The sequence below is a fragment of the Taudactylus pleione genome, unplaced genomic scaffold (genome assembly GCF_031769625.1).
Source record: "Taudactylus pleione unplaced genomic scaffold, aTauple2 ptg000678l, whole genome shotgun sequence".
NCBI classification, from domain to species: Eukaryota; Metazoa; Chordata; class Amphibia; order Anura; family Myobatrachidae; genus Taudactylus; species Taudactylus pleione.
The window spans coordinates 2,329,148-2,348,740 of NW_028285080.1; the positions used below are offsets into that span (position 1 = coordinate 2,329,148).

General features: G+C 42.3%; 1 protein-coding gene across 1 annotated transcript in view; it reads left to right on the forward strand.

Moving 5' to 3' along the window:
- The first annotated feature begins 216 nt into the window (after positions 1–216).
- Positions 217–19,593, forward strand: part of DST (dystonin) — a 637,844-nt gene continuing 618,467 nt past the window's right edge. The window contains exons 1-2 of the mRNA XM_088455927.1: positions 217–406; positions 992–1,026. Of these exons, the coding sequence (XP_088312053.1) occupies positions 217–406; positions 992–1,026 (225 nt within the window). The remainder of the gene's footprint in view (positions 407–991; positions 1,027–19,593) is intronic.

Below are 19,593 nucleotides of genomic sequence, written 5' to 3' on the forward strand. Positions count from 1 at the left end.
GGTGACCATCAGCCAGCACAGCGAGGCTAAGCCGCTCCATCTCTCCTAGTGTGCGGGCAGCCAGGAATAATAATAATAGTAATGCAGTGTTTGCCTCCTGCCCTGCTGCTGCTGCTGCTGCTGCTGAGTCACGGATCACCCTGCTCATGAGATCACTAGACGGTGGAGACTGCACACATCAGCCAGAACTGAGCAGTACTATCCCATCAGCCCAGGATGATTGCCGCTGCCTTCCTAGTGTTCCTCAGACCGTACAGCATCCAGTGTGCCCTCCTTTTACTGCTGCTAATGCTGGGCACCATTGCCACTATCTCCTTCCTCTTCTGCTGGCACCGCAAAATCCAAAAAGGCAGGCACCCCATGAAGACCGTCTTCAGTTATCGACCGAGGAGCAGAGGTAGGACGTGTAAGAAACCATTTTTAAAATATTCAATATCTGTCATGTGATGTCTTGTTACCTGTCACTCACACGTGTAGTGCTCACTCACAGGGTGCTCAGCTCACTGGGCTATCATATGCATGGCTGCAGGTCCGGTGCTCTGTGTTCCTGGCTTCTCCTGTCATGCATGCATGTAAATAAATATAGTCACTGACTGCAGCACCTCCTGCCCTGGTGACTGTGTGAGTGGGGAGGAGGGCACAGTGTACATGTGGCAGTCCCATGCTCTCATCCATTTGGCACACAATTTTAGAAGATTTCCAACAGGACTGCGGCAGACTTGTCTCCACCCATCCTTCAGGAAACTGGGGCAAGATTAGATGTTGGGACAGTGTGTGTGTGTTTTGAGGAGGGGAGCTGAGGGGCAATGAGCTGGTGTAGGTGTTTAGGTGACAATACATTTTACACCACTAATAAATATCTGAATGCCACTGTGTGCTCAGCCATGCCCTTGATAGTTTATATAATACATACGTAGTTTATAAGAGGATTGACAGATAATCTGTATCAATAGTAAAGGATTGTTACTGATTATGTGATATCTTTTTACAGATGCCATCCTGAGATCCCATCACTTTCGCTCAGAGGTAACTGAATCCCCTTACTATTTACATGACATCTATTTGTGTTTTAATGTATCTATATTAGACAAGTGTAATCACAAGGATGTGAGTCTTGCCTCTGTGTGACATTTGTTTGCTTTGTTTTTTAACTCTGCATAAATATCCAGGTATGCTGGAATAACCTCTGTCTGTGTAACTCTTTTATTTAGAGTATCACAAACATGGGTAATCCTCATACACCTCTTACACAACAGGCTGTCTGGGAATAAGCATGAGCATATAATCTGTCATAAGATTGTACTTTAAAAGTTAACATCACTATCTTTAAAACAAAATGATATACAATAATAGAAGTTTGCATCCAAAAAACCTACTTACGGGGATTACATATATATTGCAGCAGCTAATATACAGGGGAGGACAAACAAATGGAAATACCAGCGTAAATGAGTGACACGCTGTGTAAATTAAGCTATGAACATTCCAGTATGGTCAGGGTACTATATAAAAATGCTGGACTGCTCTTGTTACCTATTATAGTGGCTAGCGTGGCTACAAAAGGAGACCTCAATGACCTTAAAAGAGTGTTGATTCTTGTTGTCATTTAGCAAGAGTTTCAGTGACATAACAACTCAAGCTGTTAATATTTCATAAGCAATAGTATGTAAGCTGATGTTTGAATGGAACTCCTAGGAAAAACCATCATCAGCAAAGTCTACTAGTAGGAGAAAACACATCCTCCAAAATTGTGTTATCCATGCATTAATTCCAAGTGCAAGGCTAAATGGCTAGCAACTGCAGATCAATTGACTGGAAATTTCAGCCTGTGGCAGGCAGCCAATTTAATTAATTATGGTTCAACAAGAACTTCACAGACACAGGATATTATAGTTAGGTAGCAATGCTCATAATAGCTGGTACTGCTCGTTTGCAATTCAGTGATGCAAAGAGAACAGGTAGTGAATTACAGAGCAGTGGCATGGCACCAACCTAAAGACATCTATAGCAGGGCTGCTTATTTAACAGCCAATGTTTCTGGTTGTTTTGTAATTGTACAGGATGCATGTTCCTATATGTTTCTTGGCTTTACATCCTCCCTGTATAATTGATGTGGCATCATCTCCAGGTAACTCAGATTCAGCGATATAACCATGGAAATAATGGCACATATACTGTATGGTGTAATACTTTCAAACATAGGCCCAGATTTAGCCACGAGTGATATTCTTGTTATCACTCCCCTAACAGTAATGTGTTTGAAATATGACAGTAAGGAGCTGATTTGTGGAGCACCATTTAAGATTAGTAACAAGTGATATCAGGAATATCACTCAATAAATATGGGCCATAGTTTATATGGTATTTTTTAAGCATATATAAATCTGTGCAGTGAATGGCTCTGTACTATTTCTAATATTAATTCCTACTTATCAACATCATCTTAAATGTCCTCCCTCTTATTTTGGGTGAAGTTAAACTCTAAACCAACATATTTAGGGGATAAAGGGGCCTAATCACCAACACTAAAATAAAGTTTTTAAGGACATTTTCCTTAATTACCGTTATTTTAGTATTCGTGAAGACACTTAACACAGGAAATATCACTGATATCTCCTGGTTAAGTCTGCCTGCGTTAATTTCCACAATGGAAATTATGCTATTCATCAAATTCCGAAAATTCTGTATTTTCGGAATTTGATGGTGTTACTATATATGCCACTCTGAGGTGGCGAATGGCAGGTGACACTTACCTGCTGTCAGCGTGGGCAGGTCCTCCACTGGCTCCCTCCTTCGATCTGGTTGCTTCTCAGGTTCCGGCTGCTGCTCTGACACTGTGTTCTTCTAGCAGAACACAGTAATGTAGGCAGTGCTGCGTATGCGCTGCTTTTACGGATGTAACAGAGTATGCGCAGCACTGATTACAGCTGCGGTAAGGTAGAGTAGAGAGGGAAAAGTATCTACTTCCGAAAAGCTGTCATCGCAAAAATGACAGCTTCTCGGAATAGATACTTATGGGGAGGAGGAATGACAAATTCCTTCGGTAATAAGGTAGAACTCCATGTGAGTTCTAAACCTAATTATCTCCAGAGAATGTTATGTGTTAATGAATAGGCCCTACAGTCATATCAAGAAAGACACTTACGTAGTGTAATATGTTTTAACAAAGATAACAAGTAAAACAGCTTATCTGATATTTTCTTTGATTCTCCATAGTATCCAGCCAATTGCATTGGGACACATTCTAGCTCTAAATTTCAGACTGATACATTTTACTTAATATGTTCAGATTTTCCATTATTTGAAGATAGACTATAATATATCTGCCATCTATGCATTAATATATAGATATATATATATATCTATCAAAACAACCACGCTGCACTCCAGACATCCAGACCCCCACACAGTCCTGTTGCCTCGTCCTTTGTAACAGAGCCAGAATACACTCATTCTCATTCAGTATGTAACCAAGACCCTGACCCATTCTCATATTATCTCCCACCTTGATGTCCTTGCTTTCACTTGTGTTTCCCCACTACCATCGATCATGAATGTATCCTCATCTGCTGCACCACTTTGCCAAATAAGAAAAGATCACTGCAGAAGGAAAACCCAGAATAATCACTGGCACTAGATGACCTAAGATGCTCATCCTCACAAAAATCCCTTTACCAATATCTGTTCTCCATACATCTCTAACCTCATCAAGAGATGCACCCCAGCTCGATGTCTAAGCTACACTTTTGATCTGTACCTCTCCTCCCCTCTGATTAACCACCTCTCACCAGGGGCAGATTTAGGGATCAGGCCACTTTCAGGCACAATATTATCTAAATAATAAGTAAGAAAGTGTGTGTGTGTGTGTGTGTGTGTGTGTGTGTGTGCGCGTGCGTGTGTGTGTGTCTGTCTGTATGTTCGTTATGCACGGCCAGAGTCTTGTACCTAGCTCCACCAAATTTGGCATGGTGGTGTAGTTTGACCAGGATTAGGTTTTTGCCTCAGGTTGAACTTCATCAGGGCCGCACACTGTCACACAATCCCATAAGACTGAGACATTGTTAAATTACACAGGTTCTGGGGCATACACACACTATACACACACTATCACACTCTGGCAGGCTCATGAGCAGCTCAACTCTTGATGCATTGCACTCCATACATTCAGACTGTGGCAGACAGCATAATCAATCCACAATCTTTGATCCTGGCAAAGCTTAGCATATGGAGATTACAAACAGCAGGGGAGATTGATCACAGCCACGCAGTGCCACTGTGGAAGGGCCCATTTTCTGTGCAGGAATGGGACTCCTGTCCCAGCAGTCCCCCCCTGAGGGCAGCCCTGCTAGACATGGTCTTCAATGTTGGTCTGCAGAGTGGTTTCAGGACATGATACAGCTGCGGACGCAGTGACGGGATCATGCAGACTCCCAATTATCAGACTCCTGCATGCAGTGTGCTACCATTTCTGGGCAGAGAGCGGAGGCGTGTCGCCACCGCTGGGGTGGAGTGGAGAGGCCAGGATCGCCGTCGGCTGATGGAGATTTCCTGGCTTCTTCTGCTCATCTGCTCCTCTTTTACTTGTCACACCCCATGGTCACTCAGCTGGCCGAAGGAATCGCTGATGATGCGATGCTGCATCATTGGACGCAGGTCCGATCAGTAATGTATGCAGGAGGCGTAACGCCTCCCTCTATTCCTAGCATTTTATGTGGTTTATTCCATAGGGGCACAAACATGGTTATATTTACAACCAGTTAACTGCAGGACAAATGAGACTCAGGTTTAGGGGTCTATTCATCATAACTTAATTTCTACAAATGCATTGCCATCACTTAGCCGGATTTTCATACACTGGGTGCGAAAGAATGCATATAGCGAGCGGGTCTGAATCAGGTCCTCTGTCTTCTCTTTTCTCCTGCTGCTTCACGTTACCATCCCTGTGCAGTGTGTCTTCAAGTTGCTATTGTTCAGCTTCAAGACAGGCTGCTAAGAGTCCAAAGCAGCAGGAGAAAAGTGCCCTATTTCCGAAAAGCTGTCTCCACAAAAAGGGCAGCTTTTCAGAAGTGATAATTAAGTATAGGAGGCATGATGAATGTCTCTGATACTTGGATTGAACTTGCACCGAGCTCAATCCTTTATCACTGGGCATATTTTTATCATAATGAATAGAACCCTTAAGAGTGCAAGTGAAGTGCAAATTACCCTTTGAGATTCATACATTGGTTGACATTCACATTTGGGCTTAAATTGAGCATGTGTCTTACTTGGAGTTCCTGGGAAAATACTTTTGCCAAGGTGGTATAAACTGGTGAACTTTCTGTTTCTGTTTTTACCATTGGATTGGTTAATGCAGTGTAAATAATTGTGACTAATTATCGATAAATAGACCATACCGGTGCAAATAGGTGCTTACTTTGAAAAAATGCATAACAAATCAGTTAAATTGTTAATGATTTAAGTGACAGACATGAGGCAACACAAGAAAAATGCAGTTAATGGTGACAGACATTAATAGTCCTACTCTGTGGTCAGTGCAGTTTCAGTGGTTATTCAGTATGCTGGAAACAGCCAAAGGGAGACTTGGATGAGTCACACGGCATGGATATAGTTAATTCACAAAGTTTCACGGGTTTCTTTCTTTTTTTGCATATCCGGAATTGTGTCAGCAAACATCTACAATGCAAACTGTGATGAGCCCTTGGCTAGTAGTACAGGCATATAATTTTAAATATATTTTACATAGGCTTTGTTTTTGTTTACCAACTGTAACTCTCCTGCTCACTAAGACATCTAAGACATAGGGGTTTGCTGTATTTTTGCTACTGTTTATAGCGATGTTTAATATAGTTGGAATTGGCTGACTCTATAGATAGATAATCTACCTCCATGGTTCAGCAGAGTATTAAACCTCTCACGTGGTGGTCTTAAATTCATCAATTTGACACAGAAAGGTTTTAGAACATCTTAAACAATTGAAACCAGATATAGCCATGCTCCAAGAGACTCCCTGATGTTGTAACACATTTTCCTCAACTTTGTAGTAACATATTCCCTCACAAATAGGAGATATACATCAACTGCCAGTGATGTTTGGCAGCACTTGGGGTGACAGTTGATGTTTGATTTCTGAACTGTGCTACAGGAGGAGGTAACATTTTAGCTCTTTTCATCCCATTAGGAGTCGAATTTCAAGTCAGTCAGTCAGTTAGTCAGGATATTTGATTTTATATATATAGACTAGCTGATGTACCCGGTTTTACCCTGGGTAGACCTTATATATTTACTGTTTCCATTTCATCTCATCTTTCCAATAACACATTAATCCTTCACCTCTATAGTAGTGCATCACTACTATAGTAAGACATGTAAGGACACATTCCACTCCCTCACTTCTGTAGTAACACATTTCCCTCCCTCGCCCCTGTTATAACACACTCGACATTCCCCTCCCTCACCTGTGTAGAAATACAATCCCTCACTCACACCTGTAATAATGTATTTCCTTCCCTCACCTCTGTAGTAACACATTACCCCTGCTCACCCATGTAGTAACACATTCCCCTCCCTTACCTCTGTAGTAACACAATACCCCGCTCATTCCTGTAGTAACACATTTCCCTCCCCTGCCCGGGTTTGGTATAAAAGATAGACAGGAATTAGATAGACGATGTCTGAATAGACAACCAATTACTGTCTATCTATTGACTGGGTCGATGTTGCTCCAGTGCGCATGTGCACGATGGAGCTGGCTCCGTCGTGCGCATGCGCAAGACCCGGCTGACGACGGGTGATCCGTCGTTAGGGGTCTCGTAGCAGACGGGTCGAGCTGTTGATGTTGAGTGATAGCTCGCTCCGTTTGCTGGGCGGGCCGGAATGCTTGCCGTTTGGGGGCGGCCCCACTGACATCATCAGTGATGTCAGTGGGGAGCTTCCTGCTCAAACAGAGCAGGAAGCTCCCTGGGGCTTAAGGTTGACGAGACCCTACCTTAGGGTCTCGTCGTAAGCCCCGATGGTCGCGATGGTCTTGACCATCGCGACCATCACCCTTAGCGGTCGTTAGAGCTGTGGGTGTTAACCCACAGTCTAACGACCGACATGGAGTCGGCCGTTCAGGATGCAAGCAGCCGCCCTGTTTCAGAACGACCGATTGCATCCTACGACCGCCTCTGAATGAGGCCCACATTCCCTTCCTTCACTCCATATTAACACATTTGACATTACCCTCCCTCACCTGTGTAGTAACACATTTTCCTCTCTCACCTCTGTAATGATAGATTGGAACCAATTTATTGTAATTAATCACCTGCCCAGGTTCATTAGTGTATGTCAGACCCTTGCATTACAGAGTATACTCCGGAGATGGAATCAACACGCTACCAGTTTTGTGTTCATGATTCATCTAACTGTATTACAGAAAAGCATACACTTTATAGGCTAACGATACTGGATCAGAACCTCTATATACCCCTGCCTGTACCTTCTAAAATCCTTCCTATAAACCTCTAAGGATGACGCTAATTTGTGTACGCAGTCATACATTAAATAAAGATTTAGACCTGGAATCTGTGGTTCCAAAGCACAAGTGTTATTCAAGTAAAAGTTCAGCCACTTACACGCAATTGATCCAGACACAATTTAGGCGCAAAAGGAATTATACAGACCCAAGTACAGTATACATACGCAGCGCTTCCGGAGCTGAAGATAGGCATCAGCAAGAGACCCCTCGTCATTCAGCATTCAGCACGAAGACTAAGAACCCAGCATTTGAGCACACATATTTATACCCCCCCAGAATAGACAGGACAATAGAGAAGTTTGTTGCTGATGTCATTGGTTCCCAGGGGAGAAGCATCTGTTACAGAGCATTTAACAGGCTGGTTCAAATAGACTCTCCCTGCCTCTAACAGCTGGGGATCTTTCCCTTCCCGCCCCCTACAACATCCTAACAGTTGTTCATGAAATATACATTTTGTTGCTTGTAGGCTCTGCGATCCATAACTCGAGAATGCATGATGCGATCTCCCCACCGATAACACCGGAATACTGTAAAAAGAGTACGCATCAGTACGAAACCAAACACGACTTGTTTAGCATGTATAAAACCTTAGTTATCAAATATCTTTATTTCTCAGCATTTAAACTAACTGAACCAATTTAAATTATATACTTTAAAGCTTATTGAAACCTTATGTGTGAATATGTAATGTGTGAGTGTTCGGTGTTTGATATAAGGACGCTAGTTAACTTGGGGCAGATGCGTGCGCATAAAGCTAATAAAACAGCGGTTTCATACAAAGTCGTATGCATTCGCTAATATGCGACTAGTTAACGGCGCAATTGTGCGTAGTAATGTGTGTATGAGAAATGGTGAAAGATGCAATCGCATGGTGCTAATAGTATTATCGCCACATGTACTAAAATGTGAGTTTATCTAAAATGGCGCTTAGGCGGCCATTTGCAAAATGGCGTCTTGCGATCTCATTTTCAAGATGGCGTCTTGCGGCCAGTCGCAAGATGGCGTCGTCGCGATTAAATTTTAAACTGAACTTGTCTCAGCCAATTATTCAGCTTCGACGGTCCACCCTTTGATAGCAAACAACATGCTATCACAATCTGCTATTAGAATTTAATTTAGGCTTACATTTACATATTATTTAGTGTTATTATGGGATGGCACAAGATGGTTCTTAGTTCATCAATAATGTGTCTCTGGGTGGGGACATAAAACTACTATTATACGCACATCGCGGATCTTGGAAGAGCATGTGAAAGGTGTGGGAATGCACCAGTCTTATAACAGCAGTCTTGAAGGGGAATTGAGACTTTACATTATCTGAGGTGTTCTATAGATAACATTTCAATAATACATTTTATGCATGTCTAAATATAATACATCAAACGATAGTATTTCCTACTTCAGGGTTGTAATGCAGTTCTATATTTACCTCGGTATACATATTGTCATTACTGACCACCATCATAGTTTCATTCGTACATTTTACTTTGTTTTTACATTTTCCACACTTCAACACAATAAGAACACACCGGACGCATATGCCAATTATTATGATGACAATCAGTATAAGGATTAAGAATTTGCCTATGCTGGCGATCACTTCCTGGACCCATTCCCCTAGGCCTGAGAACCATTTCACTGGGTTCAGCCATGAAACCCATCCTTCTATCTTCTGCCCTACTTCAGCCACTGAAGCGTTATGGTTCTTACGAAATTCCCACTTTAGCTGCAGAATTTCATCCATCTTCCAGTCTATCACCTCCTTGGGGTCGCTGGTATCATTGGTGACATAGGTGCAACATTTTACTCCAAATTGGGTGGCTAACGTTACGCAATACCCTCCAGTAACAGCAGTTAAATAATTCAGCACTAGCCCGTGTTGCACTAATTCTTTCTTGTACGCTTGCAATTCTCTCCCTGTATACCTGAATGTGTCATCGTACATCTCGGTGATATTATCTATCAATTTAGCAAGTTCCTGGATATATCTAAAATTTTATGTACCCCGAGCGATCCTGGTGGGATCCAATGCGACTAGAACTTGAAAGCCAGTTGTCTCACTGATTAACTGAGTGGCTTTATGTACGTCACCAGGTACCATATTTCTTTTGCCTCAGTGTTCATATTGTGTGTGAAGATATGGTGACGGTGTGTTTTTATGTATACCCAGCATTTCAACATCTGTGAGGGTCATAACTTCTGGGACTACTCTTCCCAGGTAACACAAACCTTCGGAACTCGGGGAGAGCCATTTATACGCTTTTCTTCCACAGATGAAATATACATTATCAGGGAGAACATAAGGAATGGTATGCATCATTATCATTAAGCACATTTCCCTTGCAAACAATCCTATTTCTGGTTCTTCCATCTGGTACATGCAAGTTTCTGGCTGTATTATTTTAGCATAATAACCATTTGGCACCTTACCAATAATTTCTTTGGTGGAACTCAATGTATACCGATACCTAAAATGTCTCTCACCAGACTTAATGGAGCGTAACAGATCATGGTTTATGGACTCATTATCAGCTCTTTGTGAGAAGGTCATCATCTGATTATTCCCCGTCACTTCCCAACTCCCGGGTCTATTGGGGTTGGTTATGTTTAAGCACAAAAGTGATCTATCTACTTGGAATTGATGGAGTTTGAAATGAGGTGGTTTGGATGAGAGAAATTTTCCATCCAATGTTTTCCCTTTTTGCAATTCTAAAATTTCTGTGATATTCAGCGGAAATGGCACCAACCCTATGTTATGCTGTCCCTGTGGCACATGTGAACACACCCAGCAATCAGTTTGATTTAACACTTTGCCTACCATGCTATGATAATCCTCTAGAGGATACCCACCCCAGTACGGATTACATTTAGGTTAGCACCGTTGAATACAGTTCTCATCAACTACGGACCCACAAAGCTCACAAATATAGGAATCTTCAGACGATAAACCTCCACACCTTCCCCGAGTATCCGGAATGACAGCTCTCTTAACAATAACAGTACTAAGATTGGTCAGACACTCCCCTGATTGGCATTGCACTCCTCCTGACTCCACTCCATCAGCACTGCCATCAGCTCCCGTTTCCTCAATCGGTCCCCCATCACAGACACTGGATATCCCCGAACTGACCAGGATGGTGAACACTCTAAAAGAGAATATGAAAATGAACACTGCAGGCCTGTCCATTGTCACAACAAGATCTGCAAATTTCTCTCAGTTCAGGTATCTCACTACAACCTGTTCAATCCTCCCGGAACAAGCTCGCGATCGACAGGTCCACGCTATCAGCTTTGTCTCCGACTTGTTTCTCCACCGGTTGATTGACCTTTTTGCAGTGAGTGGAATGGACCCAGGTATCTCTCTCGGCCACCTTCAAAGATGTAGTACTCGTCAGCAGCACCTGGTATGGACCCTCCCACCGATCAGTCAAACAACCTGAACGCAAGAAATTTCTGATCATTACATATTCTCCTGGTTCAACATCATGACAGTTAGTTTCAGGCATATCATTAGACAACAATTTCAGTTTCTGCTGCTATTGCTTTAACTGCTTACTCATTGATATAAGATACTTTACACTTACCTCGTTGTTACCCTTCAGGTCTTCCTCTGGACTTATAATCAAATGAGGTTGTCTACCGAACAATATTTCAAATGGGGACAGATTCAGAGGAGGTCTAGGAGTGGTCCTTATGCTATGTAGGACCAAAGGTAACGCTTCTGGCCATCCTAGTCCAGTCTCTGCCATGATTTTACTTAGCTTATCTTTAATAGTCCCGTTCATCCTCTCTACCTTGGCACTGGCTTGCGGTCGGTACGGGGTATGAAGTCGGCTATTAATACCCATCAGCTTACACATATTTTGAAAAACATCACCTGTGAAATGGGTACCCCTATCACTCTCGATGATTTTAGGGATACCGTACCTGCATACAAATTCCTGAACTATTTTCTTGGCAGTAAATGCAGCAGTATTAGTGGCCACTGGGTAGGCCTCAACCCAGTTAGAAAATATGTCTGTGCACACTAATACATACTTAAGGTTCCTGCAGGGTGGTAATTGGATGAAATCAATTTGTATCACCTGGAAAGGTCCATCAGTCGGTGGAATGTGGGACGGTTCGGTAGGGATCGCTTTCCCTATATTCTTTCTCAAGCAGGTCAGACAGGACATTGCTATCTTTTCTGCTTGTGAAGAAAAACCTGGTGCGCACCAGTATGCCCTCACCAACTTGCACATACCCTGTTTACCCAGATGAGTCAGGCCGTGTGCTGCCTCAGCCAGGCTGGGGTAATATGCCTTGGGTGCTACTGGCTTACCATGTCCGTCCCTCCAGAGCCCAGAGGACTCTTGCCCACATCCCTTGGACTTCCAAATGGATTTTTCCTGAATTGAACACAAATTTTGCATCTCAATTAATTTCAGCATATCAATAGTTTGAAATTACATAATTGTTTCATTTGGAGAAAACATTTTTAACCCTGCTGCCCATTTTGCAGCTTCATCAGCTCTGTTGTTGCCCAGTGACATCGGGTCATCCTCACATGTATGGGCTTTGCATTTAATTACTGCCACCGCTTTGGGCAGTTGGATTGCTTCTAAAAGATGTTTTATGTGTCGGGAATGTGCAACTGGTGTGCCTGCTGCTGTCATAAAATTTCTCAGACGCCATAGAGCCCCAAAATCATGCACCACCCCGAACGCGTACCTCGAGTCAGTGTAAATGTTAGCAGATTTGCCTACTGCCAGTTCACATGCTCTAGTCAGTGCTACTAACTCTGCCACCTGGGCTGAGTGAGGAGGACCGAGAGGTTTAGCTTCTATGATGTCTGTGTCATTTACAACAGCATAACCTGTACATAATTCACCTGTGTCTGTTTGTCTATGACAACTCCCATCAGTATAAAAAGTTACATCCACATTCTCTAAAGGTGTTTCATGTATGTCAGGTCTAGCAGTAAAGGTCTGATTCAGATATGTCATACAATCGTGTGTATCATTATGTCTGCCGAACTCACCTCCCGCCAGTAACTCCTCTCCTTCCAACCTTTGTACATCATGTTGTACATATGGTAGGTATGTTGCTGGATTCAGCGTACTGCAACGTTTAACAGTAATATTTGCAGGAGCGATTAGAGCTAGTTCCCATTTGGTGAACCTAGCCGAGGAGACGTGTCTGGTTTGAGCTGAGTTCAACAGAGCAGATACAGCATGGGGAGTGTAGACAATCATATCATGGCCCAATACTACGTCCTCACTTTTACTCAAAAATAGAGCGGTAGCTGCTACTCTTCTCAAACAGGTGGGGAGTGATCTTGCCACAGTGTCCAATTGGGCACTGTAGTATGCTACGGGCCTACTGGCATCACCATGTTTTTGTGTAAGGACACCTGCAGCACAACCATCGGCTTCCGCACAATACAAATCAAAAGGTTTTTCATAATCGGGTATTCCCAATGCAGGAGCTTTCGTCAGACTATCCTTAAGATTAAGGAAAGCCTGCTCTGATTACTCTGTGTGTATGACACGATTGGGCTTTGAGGAAGAGACTAATTCCTGTAAAGGTAAGGCCAAAATAGAAAAACCTGGTATCCACATTCTACAGTATCCACACATTCCCAAGAAGGTACGAATTTGCTGTTGATTCTGCGGCAGTGTCATGTTTTGTATGGCCTGGATTCTATCTGTTGTAAGGTGTCGTAACCTCTGGGTTAGGCAGTGTCCCAAATATTTTACTCTAGATTGGCACGGCTGTAGTTTGTCCTTAGCCACCTTGTGTCCTGTTTGTGAGAGATGAAGTAACAAAAGTTTAGTATCATTCAAACATGACATAAACGAGTCAGAACATAGCAATAAATCGTCCACATATTGAATTAGAACAGATCCATTGGCAGGTTGAAAAGATTGTAAACAGTCGTGTAATGCCTGGGAGAAGATACTGGGGCTGTCTATGAAACCTTGGGGTAACCGTGTCCATGTGTATTGTAAACCTCTGTATGTAAATGCAAATAGATACTGACAGTCAGGATGGAGAGGCACAGAGAAGAAAGCAGAACAGAAGTCAATGACAGTAAAATGGGTTGCATTTGGTGGGATCTGCATCAAAATAACAGCTGGATTTGGCACTACAGGGAATTGGCTCTCTACTACCTTATTAACACCTCTAAGGTCTTGTACCAGCCTATAACCCCTCCCACCAGTCTTCTTCACCGGGAAAATGGGACTGTCGGCTACACTAGCTGTACGAACTAAAATTCCCTGTTGCAATAATCGCTCAATTATTGGAAAAACCCCTAATTCTACCTCCTGTTTTAGTGGGTACTGGGGAATTTTTGGAGCTTGCCTACTGCTTTTTAAATTTACCATTATGGGACTTACGTTTGCCATTAATCCAGTGTCCTGTCCATCTTTAGTCCAAAGGGAATCTGGAATTAGGGACAACATTTAATCTACCTGTGATGGAGTTTCATTTAAAACTGTAGAGTGATACATTATCCTTTGAGGAGTGTCTAACATATCCCGCACCTCATATACCATTCTCTCTGGGATATCTAAAAATACACCATTGGGGGTGCAATATATAACACATCCCATCTTACATAATAAGTCTCTACCCAGTAGGTTAGTAGGAGCCACAGCAGCCAGGAGAAAATAATGCCTGGTATGCAACGGCCCAATAGTAACCTCTGTGGACTTTGTTAAAGGATAATGTTCCACTTTACCTGTTACACCCATTGTTGGTACTGTCTCGTTGGTCACCTGCAAATTAATGGGAGATTTTATCACTGACCTGGTCGCCCCTGTGTCTACAAGAAAAGGATATTCTGTACCAGCTACATCAACCATCATGACCGGTTCTTCCCTAGTACTTCCCGTTAACCTGACTATCTGTAGACTACAGGTATGACCTAACCCCTAGCGTTGGCTACCATTCTCCAATAAAGCATTTATGGCTACAATTGGAGCTGGTACCTGCTGAACATTTGCTCGCCTTTGTGCATATCCCTTATGGGGATATCCAGGTCTTCCCTGATGTGGGGTCCCTACTCTTTTTACTGTACAGTTTCTACTTAAGTGTCCTGTTTGTTTACAGTTAAAACATGTTCATGTATCGGGTGAAGACATGTGGTGTTGTGAGGTTTGCGCAGAGGGTAAAGGTGGTGGATATGGATAAGGATAGGGAGAGTAAGGGTATTGTGGGGGATAAGAAGTTGGTGGGTAGCCTGGGACCTGTGGTTGCATTGGGTTAGTGGGATAGAGTTGTGTTGTTGCGTGGGGTTAGTGAGAGCACATACTTGTTCAGAAGTGAGTGTGTGCGCAAGTGCAAGTGTGTCTGTTGGCTGTGATGTTACCGTCATTCCCTCCAGAGCTTGTATACTGACAGCCATTAGTTTTTCGCTCTGGCCTCTCTCTTCTTGGAGATGTTTTTATCATGTTCAATGGCGGTTTCTATGAGGGTATCTATTGTGAGTCCCCGCCAGCCAGGCTGTGAGGTCTGAACCCGAGTTTTTAAACTCTCTTTCAGACCGTCAACAAGTACCATGACTATCATTCCCCGGTGGTGAGTGCTATCTTTAATATCCTCTATCCCAGTGTACTGGGTGATAGTCTGCAGAGCCCGATCGCAATAATCTTCTGCAGTTTCACTCTCCTTCTGCTTAATGGTGAAAATTTTGTTCCAGTTAACTACTACTGGAAAATATATACCCAATTGAGTTACAATGCGGGAAATGTTACCTTGGTTTACTTGGTCTGTTAAGGGAACGTCGCCATCCAATACACAATCTGTGATAAATTTTGTCACGTCGGTATTGCGTGGCAGACAGGCCCTTAACACCACACGCCAATCTTTATTAGTGGGTTCATGTGAACTACCCAAATTTCTCAAAAATCTTTGACATTTGGCTAATTCCTTTTTGGGATCGGGGAAATCATTTATGATGGAGTTTAGTTCTGCTCTTGTCCAAGGACAATGCATTACTACTTCCCTCGTGGGCACTTACCGTTTGCATCTGCATTTCCATTTGGAACAGTTATTGTCCGAATGGGATGCAGACCGGTAGCGCTGCTACCTTTGACCTGATTACCTGGCTGGGGGTTTAGTCTGCTGCTGCTACGTATGGTATGAACAACTTCCTCTACAGGTGCAGAGGGCATTAACACTTCCCTTGCTGTTACCGATGGAGATGGCAGCACCACTCGTGATTGTGGTGATGCCGCATCTATCATTTGTACAGCATGGGAAATGGCAGACATTACAATAGGTTCATCATCCACATCATGAACATGTTCTTTATAGTTGCTTAAGAGAGGGTTTGTTGCTTGTTACATTTGCTTGTTACATTTTTATGAGTATTTTTGGTAACTGTACTTGCACCTCCATCCACATAAGGTGGGGAGGTGATCGTGAACTGCTGGCATTACTCTCCATGACACTACCTTGCCGCACGGGCACGCCATTTTGAGGCTCACCCGTATTGCAATTTAGCACCGCGGATGTATTTTCTGGCAATGCGCTAGTTTGCGTCGTTTGCACATTTTTAAGCCACGCATCCCCTTCATGCTGCCACAGTTTTAAACATTCAAAATATCTAACCTTTTTCTCTCGGGAGTGCATCAAACTGATGTGATCCCGGACATTGTCTAACACATTTTTATCAAAACTACCAATTCTGGGAAAAGGTCTAACACTCTTCCTCGTCATATTAAACCATACATCACAATACCTTATAGCATAAGTACTGTACTTAGTATGCATGATACGACGGGCCGATCCGATCGGCGCCACCATTAGCAGCTCATCATTGTCTAACATCTCTATTGTTTGCGCGGCTCCCATTCTGAGACAACTCCTACGCTTTTCAATAAAGATTTAAACTGGTGAAAGACAATCAAGATACTTTCACTTACCTGTGGACGATTTAAGTCGGCGGCACCCACACACCTGGACAAGATTTGAAAAAGGCAACTTCCACACCCGGATAAGATTTAGTAAGGCAACTTCCACACCTATGAGAGTTTATAATACGGCTACTCTCACGCACCTCTCTACAACAAAGACAACATGTACACCTGCTACTGTGTATAGAACAGTAAAGCTACTTACCGAGCGGCTAGACTAACCCTTGCACCTAGCCCTTAAGGATCATACGATACCCTTAACTTTGTTCAACAAATATTCACTGTTACAGACTTTTTTCCTGCGCAGAAAAATAAACGTTAACCCAGATATTGGTAACAATTGAGAAAAAAAAATAAACCTCAACGGCTTTGTTAAAACACGTGGCAGCAGATCCGGAAGTGCGTATACGCTATTGTGCGATCAGCCGCATACACAATAATGTGACTACCACACAACCGTATAATGACTTTTTAACTGCGTATACAAAAGTGCGTCTTTGCTATGCGCAAACCTGCGACTTAGCCGCGTACTCAGTACTAAGGCACCCCTTTAAACGTAAGGTTCTATCAACAGAGGAAAACAAACTTTTTCCTCTCTTGTCCCTGGATTCTAGTCAGCTTCCTTGATTCACACTTAGATGGATAGCGATCTTTCAGCACAAAGCGGTTGCAGGCAAACCCTGCATGTGGCCACTCCACCCTTTGCTGAAATATTGATAGACGTATGTACCGTGTGAGCAGGTAAGTGACTTCACTTTGAGCCCCTAACTAATGATACTGGATCAGAACCTCTATATACCCCTGCCTGTACCTTCTAAAATCCTTCCTATAAACCTCTAAGGATGACGCTAATTTGCGTATGCAGTCATACAGTAAATAAAGACTTAGACCTGGAATCTGTGGTTCCAAAGCACAAGTGTTATTCAAGTAAAAGTTCAGACAGTTACACGCAATTGATCCAGACACAATTTAGGCGCAAAAGGAATTATACAGACCCAAGTACAGTATACATACGCAGCGCTTCCGGACCCGAAGATAGGCATCAGCAAGAGACCCCTCGTCATTCAGCATTCAGCACGAAGACTAAGAACCCAGCGTTTGAGCACACATATTTATACCCCCCCAGAATAGACAGGACAATAGAGAAGTTTGTTGCTGATGTCATTGGTTCCCAGGGGAGAAGCATCTGTTACAGAGCATTTAACAGACTGGTTCAAATAGACTCTCCCTGCCTCTAACAGCTGGGGATCTTTCCCTTCCCGCCCCCTGCAACATCCTAACAGTTGTTCATGAAATATACATTTTGTTGCTTGTAGGCTCTGCGATCCATAACTCGAGAATGCATGATGCGATCTCCCCACAGATAACACCGGAATACTGTAAAAAGAGTACACATCAGTACGAAACCAAACACGACTTGTTTAGCATGTATAAAACCTTAGTTATCAAATATCTTTATTTCTCAGCATTTAAACTAACTGAACCAACTTAAATCATATACAAAGCTATTAAACCTTATGTGTGAATATGTAATGTGTGAGTATTCGGGGTTTGATATAAGGACGCTAGTTAACTTGGGGCAGATGCGTGCGCATAAAGCTAATAAAACAGCGGTTTCATACAAAGTCCTATGCATTCGCTAATATGCGACTAGTTAACAGCGCAATTGTGTGTATTAATGTGTGTATGAGAAATGGTGAAAGATGCAAACGCATGGTGCTATTAGTATTATCGCCACATGTCCTAAAATGTGAGTATCTAAAATGGTGCTTAGGCGGCCATTCTCAAAATGGCGTCTTGCGATCTCATTTTCAAGATGGCGTCTTGCGGCCAGTCGCAAGATGGCGTCGTTGCGATTAAATTTTAAACTGAACTTGTCTCAGCCAATTATTCAGCTTCGACAGTGCGTATCTACAAAGAGGTTGACATTCATAATTATAGAAAATACAGACATTCATTGTTCTTATAACAAGATGGAGTCTTAATGTGGATATCTTAATAACAGATTTTTCATTTTTCCATCTTTTATTCATAACTTTACACTATACTGTCTACCTAAGAGGAACACAATCTTGCTATACTTAGTATAGGTACATTTATGCACAAGTCCCATCTACGGGAACCTATACGTAGGAATACGCATTGATCCATTCCCCATAAAGCAAGTCCACAGTCCTCAGTCTCTAATTGTCTTTTAATCAGTCCATCTTGTCATGAATATTCAGGGAAAAGATGATTGTCTTGCATTGTCCACATGTTTGCTTGTCATCCTCAATGAGGCTGGTTCCACAAATGGTACAATGTGGAATGTTGCCTTAGGCACAGATGCTATCATAGACTTGAGTCATCATCAAGGCCGTTAGTGTATTTTCCTTGGAGAAACAACAGTCAAGTGTAAGTAACTTCTTAATCAGAAAAATAGAAAATATTATAGCAATGTAAATGATTACAAACAAAGCTAAACCTTTATCAATAATTGAAAGAATTCCTGATATCCATCTATTAAATTCATTGGACCATTTAGCTGTGTTTAATTAGGAAAACCATTCATTATCATCAAGATCATACTCTGGATTACCATGTGTTTTCCTAGACTGGTCTTTCAGTTCCTTGATTTTCTGCACGTGTCCATGTATCAGGTTAGAAAAGTTATCAGCTATATACATTACAGCAGGCTAGTCGTACTATAAGACACATACCTTATTAAGTAGCTGTAAGGTACTCAAGGATCAGTCTAAACTGTCCAATAACCTTTACTTTAAATTGCAGTTCATTTTAAGCACATCAAATATTTCATCTGTACCATTATCAATCAATTTGGTTTAAAGCTTCTATATGGTGAACATACTATACACCAAGTCTAGATATTGTTACTGCTTCATCTCTTCATATAAACCATATATGCAGTTACCCAGCTTAATACTTGTACAGGTTGAGTCTCCCATATCCAAAATGCTTGGGACCTGGGGTATTTTGGATAACGGAATATTCCGTATTTTGGAATAATTGCATATCATAATGAAGTATCTTGGGAATGGGACCCCAATATACACACAGAATGCATTTATGTGTTATATACACCTTATACACACAGCCTGCAAGTCATTTTATACAATATTTCCAATAATTTTGTGGCTCAAGCAAAGATTGTGTACATACATGAAATTAATT